Source organism: Amphibalanus amphitrite, unplaced genomic scaffold, assembly GCF_019059575.1.
Source record: "Amphibalanus amphitrite isolate SeventyFive unplaced genomic scaffold, NRLGWU_Aamphi_draft 000397F_arrow, whole genome shotgun sequence".
NCBI classification, from domain to species: Eukaryota; Metazoa; Arthropoda; class Thecostraca; order Balanomorpha; family Balanidae; genus Amphibalanus; species Amphibalanus amphitrite.
This window is the reverse complement of record NW_024881891.1, coordinates 507946-531641: the sequence shown is the minus strand read 5'-3', so window position 1 is coordinate 531641 and position 23696 is coordinate 507946. Positions and strand designations below refer to the sequence as shown.

General features: G+C 50.3%; 1 protein-coding gene across 4 annotated transcripts; it reads right to left on the bottom strand.

Annotated features, from left to right (window-relative positions):
- Positions 1-137: 137 nt before the first annotated feature.
- Positions 138-22609, bottom strand: LOC122390484 (SID1 transmembrane family member 1-like). Of its 4 annotated transcripts, none has more exons than XM_043383478.1 (19): positions 22505-22609; positions 22081-22263; positions 19716-19874; positions 19019-19149; positions 17516-17683; positions 14435-14579; positions 13932-14015; positions 12497-12619; positions 12114-12220; positions 9425-9519; positions 8754-8943; positions 6589-6736; positions 6124-6321; positions 5731-5848; positions 5174-5413; positions 4692-4930; positions 4089-4199; positions 2589-2702; positions 138-2133 (listed from the first exon to the last, which is right to left on the bottom strand). In XM_043383478.1, the coding sequence occupies exons 2-19, from the start codon at positions 22168-22170 to the stop codon at positions 2071-2073; spliced, it is 2523 nt and encodes an 840-aa protein (XP_043239413.1). In that variant the 5' UTR covers positions 22171-22263; positions 22505-22609; the 3' UTR covers positions 138-2070. The 4 variants fall into 4 exon arrangements, with proteins under 4 accessions (XP_043239413.1, XP_043239415.1, XP_043239416.1 ...); XM_043383480.1 differs by having other exon boundaries at positions 9437-9519; XM_043383481.1 differs by having other exon boundaries at positions 9437-9519; positions 22546-22575.
- Positions 22610-23696: the final 1087 nt, after the last annotated feature.

Genomic DNA, 23696 nt, shown 5'->3' with positions numbered 1-23696 from the left:
AACGTTAAGATTGAACAAATTTCGGGCCCTGCAGCGGCCTTGGCCCTTGATGCCCTCCTTCCACTGAGGGGCCATTAACTCCAGACAGGGGTTGTCTGGGGTTAATGGTCCCTCAGTGATCTGACGAAAAGAAATAACCACATCGCGCATATATTTCACAGCCAACATAAACATAACAAGCAAAGACGCATACACGGGAAAATCGGTCACGGGCGGCCCAGTGAAGCCGAGGTTTATCGGGTCGAGTTGGGTCGGGTCGCCGGGTCGATCAAGTTTGTCAGCGATGGGTGATCGGTTGGAAACCAGGAGGCGTTCGGTCATAGAGGTCGGACCATACGAGTCAGGAAAAGGGTCGGTGCGCTCGTTGTCGAGTCGAGTCGAGAGGTGGGCGAACTTTGGGCGTCTAGAAGGTCGCACTCGTCATCTCTAAATAACTAGTCAGTGTGTCGTACCGAGGACCGAGTACGTCGGTCCGAGTGAGTCACTCGAGTCACTCGAGTGCGTCGGTCCGAGTCGAGCTACCATTGTCAGACAACGCCGAGAATTTCCTGTCGCCATCAACATCTTACACGATCCAAGGAACGGGAATCAACCGAAAAACACCAACTGACTGCCTACATCCATAAAACAACTTCCCTTATAGTAACGATCTTTCTTTGCAACTACTATAATCACTATCGAAGAACGCACAACTACTATAATCACTATCGAAGAACGCACACGCGATTACTGACTAATAAGATTTCGGATCAATATAACTTGGCTGCGCGACGCGTGCATTGTATGATCGTTCCGTACATTTAGCGATTATTCGTGAGTGCCGCTGTGTGGCACCGATATCATAACGTACAGGTCGACTTACACATTGATTAGGTAATACATAGTGGTGTGGAGAAGCGTTCACGGTAAAATTGCTACATGTATATTTAAGTGGAATAACGCGTGCAGCCATTCTTTGCAATAAATATCGGCGCATTTTATGGATAATGCTATAATTATGGTTAGCTATAAATAATAACTATATAATGTAATAATGTAAGCCTACCCGATGTCTTTGGAAAGTCACCTCCCTATATTGCCCTCTGATCAATACAACTGGACTAGTACCAGCTAGGTGATATGAAAAATACCGTCCCAACCAGAATTGGAACCAGATAGAAAGCCGACGCGTACAAAAGGGTATCAGCATAGGCGATGAAAATAGATTCAGGCAACCAGCTGGTCCAAACGGTAGGTGAGAACTTCCGGCGGACGCGCCGCCCCAGGTCCTCACAAATACTGCATAGGGGATACAACATCAATACGGACCAGTGAAACAGCCGTTCGCCGCGCCGCATTCCGGACCCCAGGTCAGCAGTGACCCCAGGTCAGCAGTGACCCCAGGTCAGCAGTGACACCAGGTCAGCAGTGACTTCAGGTCAGCAGTGCCTCCGCTGACCAAGCGATGTATCGCGTGACTTCAATGTCGGCTGCGGTTGCCTATGTTAATCGCGTAAATAGCCTGTGCCCCTCGCTCGTGCTGTCTATGCTCCGATTCCAAACGCTCGTCGGCGGAACATTGCTGGACCTTTTGTTATCTATCCCTCGTATTTTCTGACCCGTGGTATCTGTCGCAGCTAGACTCGTGGCTATCGTTAGTCGCTCACCGCCCATTGCACTTTGCAGTCCCGCTCCCGGGTGGTGTTCGTCCCAACATCGACAGCCTCGTTTGGGCGCAGCGACCGCGGTGGAATCACCCACTACGAGCAGGCAATGTCGACCAGCCGCCATCATTGCCAACGCCGCGCCGGGACACAGTAACCCTGCTTTGACTGGCCTTCGTGATACATCTGACGCTCTGTGAGAGCGCGTCATCCATCCCAGAATGCCGAGCTTTCTCCAGTGGGTACACGATACCGACCTTGGTAACTCTTCTTCGCTACACAAACGACCACGCGGAGAGAGCAGTTGATAATACGCCGAAGCTGACGACGCTAAGTTTCGCCCAAATCGCTCCGATGAACGGCCTAGTCTCGCTCCGTTGTATGTGAACCACAGCAGGCTCGAAGACCAACTGGTGTTGAGCCCGCTTCAGAACACGGGAATCTTGTCTCGGCGAGTGAAAACCAGATCGTCGTCCAATGTCAGCAGAATCTGCCAACAAAGCAAAACGCGCATTTAGCCTTATTTTATGAAGCGGTAAGTAAAAGGAACACGCTCTCTGCTCAATGTGGTAAAAAGGCGAAAAAAATTCAAAACAACAATCCTTCCAACAAATATGGCAGTTGTCATAACTAACCACAACCAGCCCTCAGTATGTGTTAACGAGCAAAATGACTCATTTAATCACGACCTAAACACCGCTGCAAAATAATCACGAATCACGATCTGATACTTTATGACCAAACACTAAATTAAATCCATATCACATTTCCTGGAATGCAATTCACGAATCAGTTAAGATTATCGCTTGTTACCTCATTGAATACGTAACTACCGAATGGAGCGTATCTAAAATCAGACATCTGACGTCCGCACTACAGAGGTCTGTGCCCAAATCTACTCCATCTGTCCCCCCTCCATCCCCTGAAGGGTACACCCAGACCCACCATGAATCCGAAGAACATGCTGGAGGCCGAGAGGAAGTGCCAGATGTCGTGGTCGTCGTAGAAGCTGAGGATCTCGCAGTCCCGGTTCTTGGTGCGCGACTGCGCCGGACTCAGCTGAGGGGGGTGAGCGAGGGGGGAGGGGAGAGGGACGTCAGATAAGGGGGTCAGTCTCGTGTGTGGTGTGTATTGATGTTGAAGAGATAGCAGAGGGCGCAGGGAGATGCTCTGACACTGAGTAAAGGGCAGCCCGCGGGTATTGGGGTCTGACAGGGAGTCGGGGTCAGTGAAGAGCACGCACGACTGCCTAGAAATAGCAAGAAAGTACGAAGGGGATGATAGAATGCCTGTGTCACTAATAAAAACTAGCTGATCGCAAAGTTGAAACAACTGAGTAACGAACAAGTCATAAACCAAACGAAAGAATATATAAGTGCTAAGCCATATTACCGGTCCAACAAAATGCGAAATAAATTGTCCAAAAGTGTCATAATGGCAAGTCCCAGAAGGGAAAACCCACTGAATATTGAACAACTCGTCGATAAGCTGAGACAGAAACGCAAGTGAACGAATATGAAATGAAGGTGTTTGAATAACGGTGAATATAATTATGTGATCTTGTAAGCTTATCATCATCCAATGTGTTACGGTCCCATCTCATCAATCCATTCTCAATGACCATCACACATCTCACAACCGAACCCAGACACATGCCGCCATCAAAACTCACCGGTCAACGACCACAGCAAACAATGTGACCCCAAACATGGCCAAACCCTAGCGCTTCTCGCATATTTATAATCCTCCAGCAGCTGACCAAACCGATCAAACATCTTACAAACAGCGGCCCTTCACACATTCAAATTCCACCTCCCACGCGCCACCCATGAGTGTGCCCGGCCCAAAGTTAGGGCCAGGGACAATGGGACCGGTGTCAGTTACCCAGTCGCTGGCTGTGGCCAGGCTGTGAACGGCGGTGGGGTGCGGTCGCCACGGCGAGACCAGACCCTCCTGGGGCAGAGCGGACCGAGCCCGGACAGAGAGGTGAGAGTGAGAGCGACGACAGAATGTGGTGAGAGACAGGGTGCGACTTGAGTACCAGTGCCGTAACGTAGCTGGTACAAGATGAAGGAAACGAAGAGTCGCGGAGTGACTCAATTGACTCTGGCCCAGACACTGCACCAACAACCTGGGCTGTATCTGCATTCTGCAGTGATCCACTCCTACCCAGATAAACCACACAATTTGCGATTCAACCACAAAGCTGCAAGTCGCGGCATTTACAACCTACATTTACAACATGGACACGAACACCACACAAATGATGCTAGGCATTCCTATCAAACAGCACATTTTTTTTTTTTTACAAACAGCTCGTTCCCAAAGCCTGGCAGGTAACCCAATTGCTAGCCTAGACCACAGCGTAATTCCATGACTACCCCATGCAGCCCCACCTACCGACCACCGTCATACCTCGCGCGCATCCCCGGCACCCCGTCGTACCTGCCAAGTGGTGGATTTCTGCAGGAAGAAGTAGAGAGCCGCGCCCCAGGAGATGCACGACAGCACGATGTAGAGGAACGGCTGCAGCAGCACCTGCTCGCCGCTCCGCAGCTGCGGGCAGGGGTTGGACCGGTTAGCGGTGGAAATAGATATGTGGGAATAACTGGAATGGTGACTGGGAGTTTCACATACACTTAGCCAAACAGATTATTGTGTAAGTTACAAAGGAGGAACTTACATCGGGGAACGCATATTGAAACCATATTGTAACCATTTTGAATATGGTGTTCGTAGAAATCTACCAAACTGTCTGGCCTGCTGTGTCGTTACATATGTAAAATAGGGGCTGCGGTGTTCAAACGGCCTCTTCAACATAAATACAAATATTGCACGGGTCCATGACCCAGTTTGGTCCGTTACAGCCACGGAATATGTGCCCAAATTGTTACACAAATTACACAATGAACTATCCGCAAATATATATGATCAGAGAATGCCCGGGCCTCCACCAAATCAAACTAACCACAAACACACAAATCCTCTCCCTCTACCCCCCTCTCTCTCTTCCTCCTTCTACATTCCCCACCCCTCTCCCTTCCTTACCTTCATGATGATGTAGAAAGTCGTGTAGAGCAGCAGGTTGGTAATAAAGATGGTCACCAGGTAGGAGGCGAAGTCCTTGGGCACCGTGATGCCTCCGAACACGGCCAGGCCAATGTTTACCAGTCCAGCCATGACGAGCAGGGCCATCCGGTCCGGGTAGGCCGGCCGGAAACAGTGGGTGGGGGACGTGGCCAGGTCGGCGCGGATACTCTGGTAGATCCGTAGGAATACGCCCGAATCTGGGGAGGGCGGGGAGGTTAGTGGGTGAGCGCGTCGGGCTGTAAGTGGTTGAAGGGGAAGGAAGTTTATGAGAGAGTAAGATACCAAAGTCAGTAAATTACGAGCGATTAAGTCAGGTAATTTCGAGTGCACGCCTGTTAACATTGATACAGCTGTAACTGACTACTACCCACTTCGTTTTGATTCATTCATTTTTACCTCAAAGCCTGGGAAGGGGTCCTTTCCGTTTTCCGACCACTCACCGATGGACCAGCGTCCCATGTAGTAGATCTGGGCGCCGAGCACCAGACAGGCGCCCATATGGAGCGCGATGAAGCCGAACCAGAAGTAGACCGTGCCCTCGAGCACGCCGATGACGCCCACGAACACGACGAACGAGAGCACGAGGAAGGTGACGTAGGCGCTGGCGTTGATGTCCGGGTGGCGCGTCTGGTAGATTTTCAGCATGCACAGCACCGCGATCACGTACATGAACGCCGTGTCTGTGAACAGAGAGAGAGAGGCAATCAATGGGGAAGACGTCAGTTAACCAGAGCACTACTGTGGGGAGTGGATTCGGGACCGTTTATTCAGCATTCAAGTTATGCTATCGTCGCGATAATGTAAAGATGAAAAATATATTTTTAATAAAAATTTCATCTAAGTAATCAAGCTCTCGATCTTCACTGAGCAAAAAAAAAAAAAAAATGTCGTGCGTGGATCAGCGTGAATCGTTGAATAAAAGGATTGTAATCATGTAGAGCCGAAACAGGGCAAAGGGCGTTAGTCAGGGGTGGGTGGTAGTGACTAGTGAGCTCACCGAACTGGAAGTTGGAGTAGCTGGGACAGACGTGATAGCAGGCGCTCAGGATGCCCTCCATCATCAGCGCGGCGCCCATGGCGTAAAACAGGCCAAAGTGGCGCGGGATGCCGTAATACTGGCGGCGCACAGACGAGAGTGGTGGTCAGTCGAGTCAATGGTCGGCGGTGGGATGGGAGGGACGCGGCAGGGTGCAATACCGAGCTCAAACCAAAAGGGCCATCATTTAAGCCATCCTCCATATTCAGTGAGCGATGTAATCTATTTACTAATACTCGCAACCATCGCCCCGAATCTGTCAACCATCACCTTCCATCCAGTTCTACACGTACGTCCCTCTCAGCCGTCACAGTCACGGCGACTATCGACATTGGCGCGCGCGCGCGCACCTACCTGTTCATATCGGTCGTTGGCGCGCACGTGCTCTTGATGCATCAGATCCCTGCGCTTCACCAGTCCTATGAACAGCAGTCCCAGCAGCACGTAGCCCACGTTGGAGTAGACGTGGTTGAAGTCGGACAGCACGCCCAGCGGGTGGGCGCACAGGAAGTTGTAGTAGCAGATGTCCTGGTCGCCGGTCACGTTCAGTACCTGCCGCGGTGAGAGAGGTCGTCAGGGGAGTGTGGGGTGGGCGTAAAGGAGAGGTAGCGGTAAACACTGTGATAAAGCATATGCTGGAACAATCTAAAAGGAATGTGATCCCGGGAATCATTATCTTTTAGTAAATCTACATATCAGGCGGAAGTTAGTTGCGTCATTATATTTATAAGTTGCCCACCGTTTCTATTCAAATAGGAAGTGCTTCGATGAAATGTAAAACAACAACTGTCATTTGCCAGCGATCCTAGCCACATATACCTTTTGATAGGTGATCACCAGCTGCACCACGGGCACCGCGTAGAAGACGGCGATCGTAATCAGATTGTAGATGTAGAGCTGCGACTTTTTGGCCAGCACGCGAGGGTTCTTCCGCGCCAGGTCGGACACGAAGAGAAACGTCTTCGTCCTGCAGGAGAGGTCAGGTCAGGTCCGGTCAGTGTACAATCTCAGCCAGCTTATGCAGGTAGCGATGACTGTGCATCCATACCGCATCTACAGGGGGCCAAGACTGAGACTCCGACAGGGGACATACGATGCTTGCCAATGTATCGAGCTGTGATCATGTCACCTGCCAGATCAGGTCCAGTTGGATGGAGTTGCATCAGAGTGAGGCATATTCTATCGTGTTATTATGTAGGTTATTGAAACATCCACTGTTGAGGCATATAGCTAAGTAAAAATCCTGACCCGACAGAGAAGTCCCAAAACCATGCGATCAGCGTAAAAAGACGCCTGCTGCCTCCACCCCGTTATTCACTCGTTCATGCATCACAATATAACTCGCCGCAAACCACACAAAACCCAGTTTTCAAATGCAGTGTTCCCAGCTGTTACGAAATCATGAAAATAAAGGGATTACCCATAAAAAATTGATCAAGACAGCGGCCAGTAGAGTGTCGGAGCACCATTAGAAACAACACAGAATATATTAACCGACACTCCAATCTTTTCTAGCCGTACGTGCATCAACTAGCCACACTGGTTCAGATGTGTACCCAGGCAACTAGCTATCAAATCACTATTGCTGCATTTATCTTCCTTTGATCGACTTTGACACATCAAACACTGAAAAACAACTCTTCTTGGGCTCAGCAAAGCTGTCGATCTGTCAAGAACGGATAGCTTGTAGGACTTATGCTTGGCTTAGGCGCAATTTTGCTTCGAGTTCTCTTTGACTGGTTCCACTTTTACATTTCGGCTTTTCCATTTCTAGCACTGACAATCAATGCATACAAGCCGCAAGGAAGCCCACCATATTCCAGCAGGATCAGGTTTTCGCCACCGCTTCAAAGATCGACTCAGCAGCTGTTTCTGATGCTGGCCCTGTTTTGACTTCATCTTGTCGTCGGCGTCCCAACGGTCGACCCAGTCGAACACAAAGCGACAGGTCCCGAAGCAGCGCATCAGTCCCTCCCAGCGCTAGTGAGCCTGGCCCCGAACTTGGCCATACCCTCAGCTGCGCAATCGCAGTAGCAGCCTGGCGCTCCGTTAGTTCCCTAAGGCTCAACGTCCCTGGCATTAACGCATGGAGCGCTATGACCCAAAAGCACCAGCACAGTTCGTGAGCTGCCCACACTTCTCGCAAACACATGCGAGCTGCCTATGTCGTAATCGTCGGTGCACCGGAATATCCCAGCCGACCCTAAGCCCTGGACCACAGCAACCCATCAGGCTGCTGTGGTCTGCACATCACACCAAACCCACACCCCTCTCTTCAGCCGCTGTTTCAACCTCATAAAACCAGCACCGCATCCATAGGCAAACCCACTCACAGCCCCGCTGCCTGACAGCAGGGGTAGGCCCAGTGCATCGGTACCTGACGCACGCTTCCCTGTACAGCTCGTCGAGCCTCAGAGTGCTGTGCCGCTCGTCAGCAGAGCACTCGTCGCTGCTGATCAGTCTGTCACGACTCTGGTGTGCCGAACGAACACGGCTGAAACGCGCCACAGCGCCCCGAGTATACGGTGAAAATGGGACGTACTGGATGGACGCAGCCGTATGCAGGGTTTGCCTTACCCAATGATTACTTTACACAAGACTAAAGAAAGACCAGGCCTGGAGGGCGAAACTGAACGGCTCGGAGCAGAGGCGGGCAGAAAAATTGGTAATCACCCCTGACTAGTTATCATAAGCATTCATTAAAATGTATGATGTCAATGTTCGTCGTCACATTAAAAGGCCAACTCATGACTGAGTTCAATAGTAATACACAAGCATGACTGAACACTTTAAGTCTACACCAAACACGCATCACTACCCTCACGTTATCAGACCCACCTGCCCTTGAGTACCCAACTTTTTCCTTCCCATCCGCTTCTATCGTCCACGCACTGTCTCCTCATCCGACCATCCCCACACATCATTTCATCTTAATATCTCTCCCACCACAACCCAGCACCCCTTCCCACACACCCACTCCTCACCTGAACAGGTTCTTATCCTGGTCGGTCTCCGGCAGCATATCGACCTCCGTCTCCGAGAGGGACGAGTCGGAGTCGGCCCGCTGCAGACTGCCCTGTCGCCCGGAACCCGAGCTGGGCGTCGATGCCGGTCCGGCTCCCGACAGGGTGTCCCTGAGCCGCGCGCCCGTGTCGCCCGGTACGGCGTCACTGCCTGTGAGGGTAGGCAGTGGAGAGGAGGTGTTACAATCAGGAAATCGGTGGGAGGAAAAATGGGAAGAGTAAAATTGTACATGTGCATTATGAATTTGACCATTGGGAGTAAGCTTCAATGTTTATTTTATCTGAACCGGGGTCGCCGATACATGGCCAATAGATAGATGTAGGAACTGGCGCTGGCTCCATATCCCTTTCTCTGACGTATGTGTAGTTCACTGCCCTACAGACCAATGATCGTACTGGAGCTGCCCCCTGAGGTACATATTTCACTGTCCTACAGACCAATAATCGCACTGGAGCTGCCCTGTATCCCGCCCTCTGAGCTGTACTATAGATATGTACTGTATTTCACTGTCCTACAGACCAATGATCGTACGTCTGGAGCTGCCCCCTGTGGCTATGTATTTCACTCTCCTGCAGACCAATAATCGTACTGGAGCTGCCCTCTGAGGTACATATTTCACTATCCTACAGACCAATGATCGTACTGGAGCTGCCGGCAGAGATGGCCCCATAGTTGGCCACTGGCGGCGGCGTGTCGTCCGGGAGCTGCTGCCGCTGCCGACGCTGTCTGTGAAACAAAACAGAAGCACGTCCTGTCAGAATCATCTGAGGCAATGGCGGGTAGAAGAAAGAATGTCAAAGAATATGGACAACCGCAGAAGCAATGTTGGTATCACTGCGGTACATCGCTGTCAAACCAGGGTCCCAATCAGCTATCAGTGTAATCAGCAATCTTTTCCAAATCAGTCGACATGGATGTGGTCAACATTTTAGTTCGTCCTTCTGCCTAGTCTATGTACTCGTATAGTGTATACAAACGATGCCCGATGGCCAACAGATTTGGCTGAACGTTTCGTTCAAAGCCAACTGTAAGTTCGCTCACTAGTTTTGCTCTCTTCTCATCTCCTAGTATCGTTATTCGTTGCTACCGAGTTTCGTCAAATCCCGCCCCCAGCATCATCTGGTTTCATTCAATGCAACTCTGCACAGTGTCGTTATCGCTAACACCACACACTCGGACACGCACTGCCACTGAGCACTCCCGCCACAGCAGAGCGGATGAACTCCGTCAACAAGACAGTTCTGGTGCACGGACATTGCATCACCTCGGTTGATTGGAGGACGGAAAGGATTGTGAAATGTCTACCGTCACGACATCGTTTCAGCACGGCGGGAAACCCTTCAGGTGCCGCCTGCACGCACCGAGCGGTCCTCTACCGACCAGGAGGGTGAAGCTGGCTCTCCTGATGTGTGATAGGATAGGCATGTTCGGTCACCATAGAACCCGGAAGGAATCAAACACCTTTCCTATAAGCTCCATATGACGCTGGCGGAAGACGGATAAGGGTAGGACTGCGGCCCAACATTCGAATGGACCCGTCTGTCGTGAAAATTCAAACTACCCTTCACTTAGCATTGTACTCAGTCCAGCTTTTGTTTTAATTGGCTCAAACTAACGCGTGTTTCCTATTAGCTAGTATCGCTGGCTAGCTTGACCTGCGAAGTAAGTACAGAATACAGGGTATAACACTACACCCTCTCCCATTTATCATAAGCTGGCACTGCGATAAGCTCTACAGGGCGATGAACCGCGGGTCCTTCACTTATCTTAACCAGCATAACAACACTGTCCTGTTACTTCACAGTCCACGCACATATTATCTCTCCTGCGTCCTGTTTCAACGTCACGACTGCCCTCGTAGGCTGGCTGGCAGGGATAGCTTCAGGCAAAACACAGCCGGCACAGCATTGATGGAGATTTCCACTCCGCTGATCGGCAGCTAGATTTATGTCAGTTGTAGCACACAGCGAGTGTGTTGTTTGTGTGTGTGATTGTGTGTGTGTGTGTGTGTGTTTTAGCAAGAGAGAGACTAACCAGACTTAGAGTTCGGTAAAGGTAATCAAATATTTTTTAATTGGGTCTGATGCAATTCATGCCGGAACCACTCCACCACTCATTCACTGACTCCCAAGTTCCAGCGCCCGATCTCTCAAACCACCCAGCCTTTCTATACGACCAAAGCGGCCGCCGCCTGCTCGTATCCATAGCAACGGCACGCGCCGACCCCCCCCCCCCCTCCCCCCCCCCCCAGTGCCGTGAGAGGCATTACCCGACCACCATACGGTCTGGGTGATATCAGGCCCCGCCCGGGGGCTGCTGGGGGGGGGGGGGGCTGCTGGGGGGGGGGGGAGGGGACGACCCGCATTCTGAGTGGGCGACATCCGATGGCGAAATCCGGACGTCAAAGGCTGGCGTCGTGAGATAACCCCGGAGCGACAGAAATGAGAAAATGCAGGGTACAGATTCCAGAAATATGCGGAAATGTTAGCTCTCTAGCTAGCTCTCTATAGTTACCTAGCTCTCTAGCGCAATCCATGGTACAGTCCACAGCAGAAGTAATGTGCGGTTTCAGTCATGGGTATGTTTTGCTTATGAAGCTTAGGAACAATTAGCCAGACTACAATGAAACTTTGAATGTAGCTTACATGTATCGTCACCCTTGCAGCTGCAACTTTATCTATTGGCGTCTTCTTTTCAGTAACTCCGCTTTAAGAAATCGCCAGTCAAAGCCATCCGTTCAGATTGGTAAAACCACACATTACTTTAGCGGTGGACTGTACATAAAAATTAAGAAGGTGGTTAAGGCAAAGGCAAAACAAGAATGTAATACCATACTGGACCATAAAAACTACCATTTGGTCCTCTCAACAAAAACACACAGACAACGCCAGACACACTGTCCATGATCACAGCGACGCGTCCTCTCCAGTCTCCAGTCTCTCCATCGACCCGGCGCGGCCGGACCTGGCCCGATAACAAACCTAGTTATACGGGCCTATCGACGGGGACGGCGGGCGGCTGGCTCTCTGTGGGGATACTCCTCTGCTCCAGGAGGGGTCCCGAGTGAGGTCGCAGGGAGGCAGAGCGGTCGAGAGAGCCTCTTGAGTGACGAGGTGACGGGGTGAGAGTGAGATAGAGTGACGGGGTGAGAGAGAGAGAGAGAGAGAGAGAGAGAGAGAGAGAGAAAGAGAGAGAGAGAGAGAGAGAGAGAGAGACAAAGAGAGAAAGAGAGAGAGAGAGAGAGAGAGAGAGAGAGAGAGAGAGAGAGAGAGAGAGAGAGAGAGAGAGAGAGAGAGAGAGAGGCGGGAGCGGACACCGACCTGACGAAGTGGACCACGCTGAGCACGATGGAGAGCAGGTAGAAGAGGCCACAGAAGCAGAGCGCGCCCACCGTGGCTGTCAGGTAGTCCACGGGCGATATCTTCTCCTGGGGGACGGGAGGGGGTACCGAGGTTAGACATGGGAAGGGGCAGGAGGCAGAGCAACAGGTAGTCGTTGGGGACAGGGGACAGTTGAGAAACGGTGGGGGACAGTATCACACAAACTAGCACAATATTGACAATGCTTTCGCAATGATGGCTTCACGGCCATTTACCTGATATACCAGGGGATACACCTGGCTTTTGTGTTCTAGCCCGCCATAAACTTGCCCAACTCTTAATCGCCGAACTCGCATATACCACAGGCTAGTGCCCCCACCTACCTGCACGAGCAGCTGAACAGTCTTCCTGCGGTCGGCGCCGATGTGCTGGTAGCTGCGACTGCACTGCGTGTCGTCCCCGTGTACCACCAGCACGATGAACATGCCGTTCGGAAAGTTCTCCCGCTGCAGACAGAAAATGGACAGTGAATTCAGATGGATGTTGACAGCTTGGTGTTGACAATTTGATATTCATGGTTCGGTATTGACAGCTTGGTGTTGGCAGTCTTCTACTGACGATATTGACGGTACGGTGTTGACAGTTTGATACTTACAGTTGACTTAGCAGTGTCCCAAAATTTGCTAGTTTGGGTGGGAAATGACATCCAAGTGGATATTATTTTTCACTCTCACCTCCAATATTCCAGAGCAATATTTCACTCCTAGTTTTACCAATAAAGAGCATCTGCACTTACATTTACTGGCTGGTTTTAACTACCTCTATACTTCCTTCAATTATCTTATAAATCAGCCCCCACGTACTCGAACACTCACTTAATATCAATGATCCCTGTTTTCCGCTACTTTTCGTGCCTTTCTGACTCGCAATGTTACACTCTCAGCCCTCTTCGCGGTGAGCAATATCCCCCTCCGACACCCAAGTCAAAATATACCAAAATAATATATGAATATATGAATAAATATAAATAGGCCAAAATATATAAATATCTAGGTAGTTTTGGGACGTTGTGACTTAGAATGTGTACGGTGGAAATATTAATTTGATGACATGCAGCTAGGAGATTTATAAGATATGCAGATCGGTAAATCATCTTTGACAAACGAACATGGAACTGAAAACCGATAAGTGAAGCAAGGGTAAAACTACACAATTATTGAATGCTTAGCTTCCTAGTCAACGCCAGAGTGACTAGACATTGTAATCTTCTTTTTTTCCAGTCATATCTTTTTTTTATTTTTTACACGTGACCGCAACAAAACGAAATACGCGGAACGCAAAAACAAAAGCAGCTCACAATGAAAACGAAATAGCAGTGAATGGAACATAATGACAAAAAAGAGCGTTTGAAAGTAGAGTTAAAGCGGAAGGACCGAACAGGCGGGTCCCCGGCGGCAGCGGCGGCAGCTGCAGCAGCCGATCACCCGCCAGCGCCAGCGGCAGCGGCAGCGACAGCCGGGCGGGCGCCGCGCTCACCCCTCAATATCGGACTAGTTAATGGCCGTCTCCAGACCGGCGCGTGGGCCAGCCGGCGCACGCCTCCGCAGCCAGCCCGCCGCCAGCATCATCTTGGGGAACGCTGAAAGATAGAGGACTGGATTCTGGGGATGATAGGATAGGAAGCTAAGGATCACACGCAGTGTGACGATTAGACATTGTAATCGGTATTAGCCGGAGAGGGCGAGTTATAGTGCGTGTTTGGCTATACTATCTCGCTTGCCAGCTGAAAGAGCACGGTGTGACGGGCTGTGAACTCACCCGGACTGTGATGCCCGCCTTCAGCGTCATCGTCTGGTACTGGTTACCGTACACGACGTCCCGCTGGGTGTCAAATATCGGACACTGCAAAATGGCGAAAGGCATTCAACGTCAGAAAATGGTACATAGCGTCGTCCTGTCAATATCGGACACTAAAGCACAGCGATCAGCATTTCATATAGTGGGGAACAGTGCAAAACGTTCGATATCGGACAGTGAAATAGCGACAGTCGGACAGCGTCGAGCATCCGTCAACGCCCCCAATAGTAGAGAAAGGACACTTGATACAACAATCGATAACCAATAAAAACCCTTTCATAATTTACATTCACGAGGGTAATATCGACCACCTGTCTAAATAAGCAAGCAAACAGAAGCACACCCAATCAAAACAACATATCCCGCATTCCCTTCATATCAAGTACTCGATCAACCCTCCTCCCCCCCCCCTTCCTCCCTCCCCCGCACCTACACACGACACACATGCATGCCCTCTCACTCACCGAGACGTTTTGAATGCTGACAGTGGCACAGATGTCATCCGGAGAGGTGGCCCGCACCAGGGCGGTGCTCACACCGGGCGGGAACGTAAACCGCGCCAGGCGGGGAGCTGAAGGGGTCACCTGGAACTCGGTCGAGTTCTCCAATCTGAGGGTGGAGTTAAAGAGTTTCGTCATTATACATGTATAGGACGTTTGGGGAAGATGGAACGGGGTCGGTTTTAGGGCTTGGTTACGGGGAGTGGAGCGAAGATTACATTAGAGTTATATTTGTCCCATATACAACGGGACAAAGTATAAGTCACGCTTCCGATTCATGCAACGCGCAACCACTCGTGTTTGGATTTGTGGTGGCATCTTATCACATCACATCGCGTTTAATTTAACCAAAGCGAGCTTTATATAACTCCCTCTGATTCTGAGCTGATCTGTGCGATGTTTATATTTCCAACCATTGACCTCTGGCTCTGACACAGCTGCAGCAAAGATAGCAGTAGAGGGCTGGCGGTCGCGGTAGTATTGTGAGCGGCGGGCTGGAGCCGTCTCCGTCTGTGACTCTGTACTGCGTATGTGTGCGACCAGCACGACCATGATCTACCTCACATCACTGTTTTTTTTGTGGTCTCTATTTAACTCCGAGTCCCCGTCAAATAAATCTAACTCCCTGTCCTGTCCTAAGGTCCGTTCTTTCCACTGCCTAGTCCTCTAAGGACAATTACACGGATTCCTTTGCAACCCAGCAATTTTTACCTCTGTATTATATGCGTATCTGACCATTATTCTAGCCTCTGGGAGAGCGAGAGGGCGTCATCATACGGACCGACTTGCTGAGGCGACAGTCAACAGGTCGGTGAGAGCAGCGGAGGAAGGGAGAGAGGGCCGGAGGGAGACGGAGGCGACTCACACTCAGCTCTCGCCCTGTACCCTCCCCGAAACCCCTACACACCCACCAGTTGCGCTACCAGCGCCGCCACCCCTCCCTCCTCTGCCCCGCACAGCCCACCCTCATCTTCTCCCCAGCCCCCCCCCCCTACCCCCCCGCTACTTGGTGAGTTGGGCAGTGAACGGCCCTCGTATATCGATCCCTGAGCGCCGGCTGACAGAGGCTGACGCCACAGCAGCAGCGGCCGACCGCGGCGGCCGGCGCCACCGCTCGATGGGCGGACAAATACAGCCGAGCGGGGCATCGGCAACAAACGCAGCGCGAGCCACCGGCCGGCCGGGCACTCAGGACACGAGCACCAGACGGGAGGGGTGTACTTCAGAGCGAGTGTAGGGGTGAAGGAACAATCTGGTTTCAATCTCAAAACACAAACATAAATCGACTGTTATCAGAAGATATGACAAGCGTCTGGTTATTGACATTGTTAACGTAGCTCAGGAGGTCTGCTGTGGATTGCAAATATAAACAGAAGGACTGGAGATCTACCGAAGTTGTGTCATATTCCATAAACCAAACAAATAAGAACGAAAAAAGACAGTTGGAGTCCAATTCCGCCGCATTTAGACCCCATTCTAGTCAACATCCACGCCGGTTGAGACCACTCCAAAGACGGTCTGCCCATAAAAAGACTTCCGATATTCTCGAGCCACATGGTCACAGCATGGAAAAAGCAGCGGCTGATCGTCGGCAAAATAACCGAATGTACACTCGATGTCAGTGTAACCGCTAAGTTACCGCCGAACGCTCGCAGCTAGATACACGCTCGGCGCAGCCGGAGCCGGCAACACGGCTGGGGCCTGGGCGGAGGGCCACGGCGCACTTTATACGTTATCAGTGGTAGAGGCCGTGCACTTTATCCGTTATCAGTAGATGTTTATCGTGATATTTTGGCTGGCTGTAATGCCTGAGCAAATACAAATGCAGGATAGGTATGAGCATTGATAAGGTATATCGTATGAGTTACAAGCATGGCAGCTGTTCTAAGGCCATGGACTAGCACCGCCAGTGAATTACATACCTGATCGGTTATGCAGGTTGATATAAACCAAGGGAGCTAAGCAAAGATTTTCGCCATCAAACAGGCTTCAAAATATTACACACCCGATCCGTCCATGAATATTTGGACTCCAAACATCTATTTCGGGGTTGCTGTGGACTGATCACGTCTGACGATTCTGCCACAGACAGGAATACAATGTTCTTGGAACACTGAACGAACAAATCGCCGGGACAAAGCCTCGGGAAACTACCACTCAGGCGGTTCCAGGAAATCTCTAACCAAGACTAGCGCCTCCTGGGAACAACAGACCGGAGTGGAAATGTCGTGTCTCATAGTTACCAGCCGGTATACGGATCTGTGCCATCAATGCTGCATGGGATATGCATTACCGAGATTAGACGACCAGATATACTTATGTCCTATCAAATAACAAATAATTACGTCATGATTATCTGCTGCCTATCCTGCTACTCCCGCTCCCATACTCGGCTTTCAAGTACTAGTGTACTAAAGAAACATGTGGCGTGTTCGTTCCGGCCATATTTCGCTCTGAGTCTCCACGACGTTCATGTTGGGCAGCGGGGTCGTTGGGTATTTTCTGCGTGGCACTTACTATGAGTCATTACAGGCGTCCTTCTAAGATTTCACTCCACCAAGAGTCAATGACAAAGCAGCAGCCGACGGCTATGGCGCGGCTCAAATCCCCGCCCACACACCCTCACCCAGCCAGACGGCATAATGCCGTGCCATTCAGCCGACTGTCGGCACCCCATTCGGGTCACGAACGGGAGACGGCAGGCTATAGGGAGGCAGAAGAATGATCGGCCATCAAAACTAACCATTGGGAATTCTGGGTGGAAAGAAAGCAATTCCAAATCAAGATGTAAGCGCAAGATGTAGGACCAAATCAAGACAAGTAGGTCGGCACAAGCTCCATGCAACAATACTCTGGTCACCCGTAACACGTCTCCCGGCCTCCCGTGGACGGCTTGTCTCCCAGCCTCCCATGACTCGTCTCCCGCTGCCTTCTATGATACGGTCGAGCCATGAATGGCAAAGCCCCCAATGACTCCTTTCCCGGCCTCCCATGGCAAGCCTCCCGGCCTCTCATTGCTCCTCTCCCGTCCCATGGCACACTCACCCCATGGAGACCCGCTCCTGGCGCAGCACCAGGCTGAAGCCGACGTCTCGCGCGCTGGCAGTGGCCACCTCCAGGTACAGGTTCTCTGTGGTGGCCGCGTCGGCCGCCTCGGCGTGCACGTAGTCCTGTACCGGGCAGATGGTCTTACTGACCTCCATGTATAGGTGTCTGGGGGTGAGGGTGGAGGGGCGAGTCAGGTCCAGGAGGCATAAACATAGTGGAAGCGACATGCTGAATTTATCGTAAATTTGAGTGTCAAAGACGAAAAGTGACATGGAAAGCCCCGAAGCCGTATAAGGATTGCGTCTTAAACCTCACCCGTATAGGCCCGGGGGGGGGGGGGGGGTCGAACGGACCCCCCCCCCCACCCCTCGGTCTTTCGCGAATAACTCGCGTAGAAAGCGGCCGATCGCGACGAAACTTTCAGTAACCTCGCGTTTATCAATTAACACCTACCCTAAAAAATTTATGACCCTGACCCAAATGATCTTTGAACTGACTCTGAGACCTACTTTCCGAGACCATGTTTGGCCGGAATCGCGATTCGGCGTATGTCAGCTCGTATTAGCTGCGCGTTCGCAGTCTTTTCGTGGTTTCAAGCGTTCAAACATGTGACATGATGTTGCTCCCATGCATTACGGTGGGTGTCAAGGTCACCTGAAGGTCAGGTCAGATCCTTGACCTTAAATGACCTCGGTTCACTTTTTCGAGTTTACATGTTTCTAGGCTAATTTTTGGAGCTGAATTCGAATTTAGCAGCCATTTGAACATTAACGAAGAAGATTTGGTGCCTTCGTAACATGTGACAAAGCTGTCAGAGGCGGTTGACACCTAGGAACTACGAATACCCAGCAGGACCCCTACTGGTTGACCTGACCTGACCTGGCCTAAATGCATGAAGACATCATGTGTGATCAAAACTAACATAATATTCGTGATCAGCATCCCCAAAAACTCCATAGCAGCCACACTTTACGACATTCTAACAGGTCCCGATTTTCCCAACTTCAAGGCCATTGACCTGACCTGGAAAATCAACCAATGACCTAGGACCTTAAAATTTGGTATCATCGGCTTCCTCTCGTCACGGGCAACACGCTCGTTTTTTTCCGCGAAGCTCTAGCTCGATCAGGGGCGAAACGGCAAGGGGATCCAACGGACCTCCCCCCCCCCCACCTCCCCCCCCCCCCGTCTTATACGTTCGCGGCTGGCAAAACACCAAAACGGGCGAGGGTTAAAAATGAAAATAACGAAATGTGACATGAGACAAAGTCGGCTAAGCAAAGGTGGAACTTTTTGACGACCCGCGGGTGCCCGGGTGCAATATATCCGCCGCCGCTCTAGCGGTGACCTTGACATTCGCCGTCCGTTGCAGTTCCACAGCCAAGTTAGCGTGGATTGGGGACAGCAGCTCGGGTACCCCCAGTTCGGCTCAAACCTCAACCTATGCGGCTAAGTGATCGTTTACAAAACATTACGACTACAAGAACACATTCGACTCACTGTTGATTTCCCCTCTTCAGCGAGAGTGGCACGGGCCAGGAGAGGATCCCCCTCTGCTGCCGGACGGCGAACAGCAGCGGCAGGTCCAGCGTGGCGTCATCGGAGGACACGGACACGCGCAGCGCAGAGTCCTGACGGAGGAGAGGGGGACCTTTGTAACAGAAGGAGACATAAACACACTAACAGCGGACGCTGATAGCTGGCAGCAGTACAGCAATAAACCACCGAGTTTTAAAATACTGATAACATAATACCTTTATACATCCCATGATAAATACTTCTGCCTTTCAAATCAACAAGGGTTTTGAGTGAATGGACTTCCCAAGCTCGCAATCATGAGAATCCCTTGGGGGATAACTTCAGACATAGTTAATGCTATGGATTCCAAATCCCAATCTGCAGATCTTGTCAACTCAGGCTACTTTTAACCCCAACATCCACTGAGTTTATGTAGTCAGGCGTGGAGCCAGGCATTCACAAAATCATCCAGCCTGTATCATGTCTCCACGACCACTTACAGAGACCACAGACTCTCCCAGAAGGGAAAAACAGCAAGCACTGAAGTGACACAAACTGGGCTCTTGCCACCAGTCCACTCCGGAATAAGATTTTTTCATAACTCAGAATGCCAACAACACATCAATATTCAATTGCCATGAACTAAGTCAGCTAGGTAATCATCCAAACATTCACTCACCGATGACATGTTGGCAACGCTGAATACGTAGATGAACTCTGTTAAAGCATTGACAACATCTTCATATGTGTGGTCCAGGCTGGCGTTTATCACCCTTGGCTGGACAGTGGCTGTGAGCCTTGGAGGTGGTGGCGGAGGCTCCTGTTCTCCGGGTGCCCTCTGCCAGACATAGTGGTGGTGCTATTTAAACAACACTAAACACCACTCACAAAGATATTTATAAAACTTTGCTTTAACTTCTATCATCTTCATCATATCAGATCATCTTCTAAAATTAAAAAAGTTATCCCTTCATATCATATATGATTGGAATTATACAAGAAATGGTGACTAAAGAGCAAAACAAAACACTTAGGACCTAGTCTGTTGATAATATGGCACAGTGCACACCATACTCTTTCAGTCAGGTTCCAGGTATGGGGAGGGAGAGGGAGAGAGAGAGAGAGAGAGAGAGAGAGAGAGAGAGAGAGAGAGAGAGAGAGAGAGAGAGAGAGAGAGAGAGAGAGAGAGAGAGAGAGAGAGAGAGAGAGAGAGAGAGAGAGAGAGAGAGAGAGAGAGAGAGAGAGAGAGAGAGAGAGAGAGAGAGAGAGAGGAAGGAGGGTGGGGAGAGATAGAAAGGGAGGTGAGTAATTAAGGAGACATAGAGGAAGAACAGAAAGACTATTGGTATTCTTATAGCAGGCGTCTCACATGCTGCCACCGGTTTGGGAAAAGTCGCTAGATTCGTCAGGACTCAGGTCTAGAGATATTTCTAACAATTCGCTATATAGGGTAATTACATAGCGGTGATTTCAAAAACGGCGTCAGTTTTTTTTCTTTTTACTGGGGGAGGGGGGGGTGCGTGGGGGGATTGCCCCTTGACCAATAGCTCGGGAACGGCTGATCGGAGCCAGGCTTGCAATGCGGCGTTGGAAAGCATTCGAGTAGACAATCCTAATTAGTAATGCAAATTATCATCGGGATATGGGGGTGCGTGGGGGATTGCCCCCCTGACCGATAGCTCGGGAACGGCTGATCGGAGCCAGGCTTGCAATGCGGCGTTGGAAAGCGTTCGAGTAGACAATCCTAATTAGTACCGCCCCCCCCCTCCCCCCACGCGCCCCTCCCCCTATTATCCCGATGATAATTTGCATTACTAATTAGGGTTGTCCACTCGACCGCTTTCCAACGCCACCTTGGCCCTGTTTCACGGCGGAGCGCTGCAGTGCGCTGCGCGCGTCGGCGCGTTGGGTTTCCATGGCAATATCAACAAACTTCCCTCTGACGCTACGCTATGACGTCATCGCAAAACGCTAGCACCGCGGCGCCAGCACCATCCGCACGCTAGCAGGATTCGCACTCAAACTTCTGTTCAATTGGTACTAGGTTCTTCAAGGTTTCTGTTCGAAACGCGATTTACCATAAGCTAACGGATCGTACGCAACGTCATTTGAGTGACGTCAGGGGTACGTGCCTCAGCTTCCAGCGCGCTGCAGCGCGCGCAGCGTCGGGCGGTGAAACAGGGCCCTTGCATGCCTGGCTCCGATCAGCCGTTTCCGAGCTACCGGTCAAGGGGCAATCCCCCCCACGCACCCCCCCTCCCCCCAGCATCCCGATGATAATTTGCATTACTAATTAGGATTGTCTACTCGGACGCTTTCCAACGCCGCATTGCAAGCCTGGCTCCGATCAGCCGTTCCCGAGCTATCGGTCAGGGGGGCAACCCCCCCCCCCCAGTATCCCGATGTTAAAGTCTGCATTACTAATTAGGCTTGTCTATTCGACCGCTTTCCAACGTCGCCTTGCAAGCCTGGCTCCGATCAGCCGTTCCCGAGCTATCGGTCAAGGGGCAATCCCCCCACGCACCCCCCCCCCAGCATCCCGATGATAATTTGCATTACTAATTAGGCTTGTCTTCTTGACCGCTTTCCAACGTCGCCTTGCAAGCCTGGCTCCGATCAGCCGTTCCCGAGCTATTGGTCAAGGGGCAATCCCCCACGCACCCCCCCCCCCTCCCCCAGTATCCGATGATAATTCACATTACTAAATAGCCATTAGGCTTGTCGACTCGAACGCTTTCCAACGCGGCCTTGCAAGCCTGACTCCGATCAGGCGTTCCCGGGAAACAAGTCATCTGTTGTACCCCCCTTACCCCCCTCAGAAAAACTGACTCCGTTTTTGAAATCACCGCTACGTAATTACCCTATATAGCGAGCTGGTAGAAATATCTCTAGACCTGACGAATCTAGCGACTTTTCCCAAACCGGTGGCAGCATGTGAGACACCTGCTATAAGAATACCAGACTATTATATCCTTCGGAAAAATATAAGGAGAAGAGATGTAAGAGTAAAATTCCCTCAAGTTTATCACAGCAGGAATACTTACCAAAGGGTACCTATTATGGTACGACAAAGACCAACATGTGCTTGAAATGGTCAAAAGAAAGAAGGAAGTCTTCATGGTCAAGAAACCCATATTAACAACAATTGTGAATATGCAGAAAAGTGGCCCTAATGGCCCTAGCCTTAATTTTACTGGACCAATATGATTGGTATTGATGTTTTCACCCTGAAATATCAACAACCGTCAGATTTTTAACCATCAGCACATTTAAATTATTAGGTACACATCAACATTACTAAAAACATTGCAGAAGACATCTCAATCTGTTTATTACTGTTACGGCGTTCGCACTTCATTGTCGAGAAGCAACTCAAACTGGTAGTTATCGAAAAAAAAACACTCACTTTCATGTCGAACATACCGATCAATGAATTATGAAATAAAATTGCAACCTTCATAAGCATACCTTTCCCGAACAAATACAATTTTCCTCCTCTATTCACCGACCAAACACAAAAACCAACACACAAACCACACACACACAACTCCACAACAGTGTGGAAACGTCTCCGGTGTATGGTGAGTGAATTAATAAGGGATCTGCTGTTGCTAGCTTTACAAATTAGTCTTATGACGTCATAATAATTGAACCAATCAGAGTGCGTTGAGAATATACATTTTGCAAGTTGGGTATAAATATGACTACTCTCAGTTGATGCCGCTCTTGTTATTGCCTCTTCTTTTGAAAACTTTTCACTTATTCCAAGACAGATGATGATACGCATCATCATCCAGGAAAAAGTATAAAAGCCAGTGACGTCATTATCCTAGCTTGACTCCTAAGATTGACGCTTACTGACCTTGATCAAAAATAAATAAAGGGCAATTGGTGTCTAAAAAGCAGACAAGATAAGCAGGCAAGCCTAAATTCCAAAACTACTGAAGTGATTTCAAAGAAATGTTTACCTTTCAATGCGCTGTTATCTAAGACGGTGTCATTCATGAAAATTTTTGACTGTTACCCTCTAAGTGGACCAAATCAGTTCGAAAACCCTAACATCGTTGCAGAAGAGCCGGTATTCCGATACTACGTAGGTGCTGAGCCGATTCGGAAAGTCATAGGTAGGTACAGTAGGTATGCAAAATGAGTCCTCTCCGTATGCGGGCAGGTGGCGCCCGAGTAGCGCTCAGGCGCTACCTGCCCACTGGCGACCCGCATACGGCGGGGACTTATTTTGTAGGCCTACTGTACAGGGTATTCATAAGTAAAAGTATTGATAAGCTTTTATCGGTTCACTTAAATTGGACCACATGAGAGTTATCAAAAGTTGCACGGTAGTTTCGGAACATGGGTGACCTGAGCAGGTCACCCTCCTTCAGACGACCGTACGGCGCATATGTAGATATAGGTACATCTATGGTACGGCGTCACCGCTCACGCTGGGTTTGTCCGGTTTGTCTCTCGTGAAAGTCCAGTGTTTGGACGTTCGGGCGAAGCCCGCCTCTCAGGTCAGACCTGTTCAGAACCAGGGTGAGACTCAGGTATTGGCTGGCAAGCGACCACCCCATCGTCTGCGAACGAAGATTGGTGTAAGCACTTAAACGTTGCAATACTCAATACACGAGTGACTTTATATTGAACAGCTGTCTCCATTTAG

What these genes read in the sequence shown, in the direction of transcription:
- LOC122390484 (XM_043383478.1), bottom strand. Translation starts at nt 22,170, where the DNA reads ATGGGTTTCTTGACCATGAAGACTTCCTTCTTTCTTTTGACCATTTCA. An exon ending in ACCATAATAGGTACCCTTTG is followed by an intron (nt 19,875 to 22,080) that starts GTAAGTATTCCT and finishes TATGTCTGGCAG; the next exon opens with AGGGCACCCGGAGAACAGGA. An exon ending in TGGTGATCACCTATCAAAAG is followed by an intron (nt 6,322 to 6,588) that starts GTATATGTGGCT and finishes TCACCGCGGCAG; the next exon opens with GTACTGAACGTGACCGGCGA.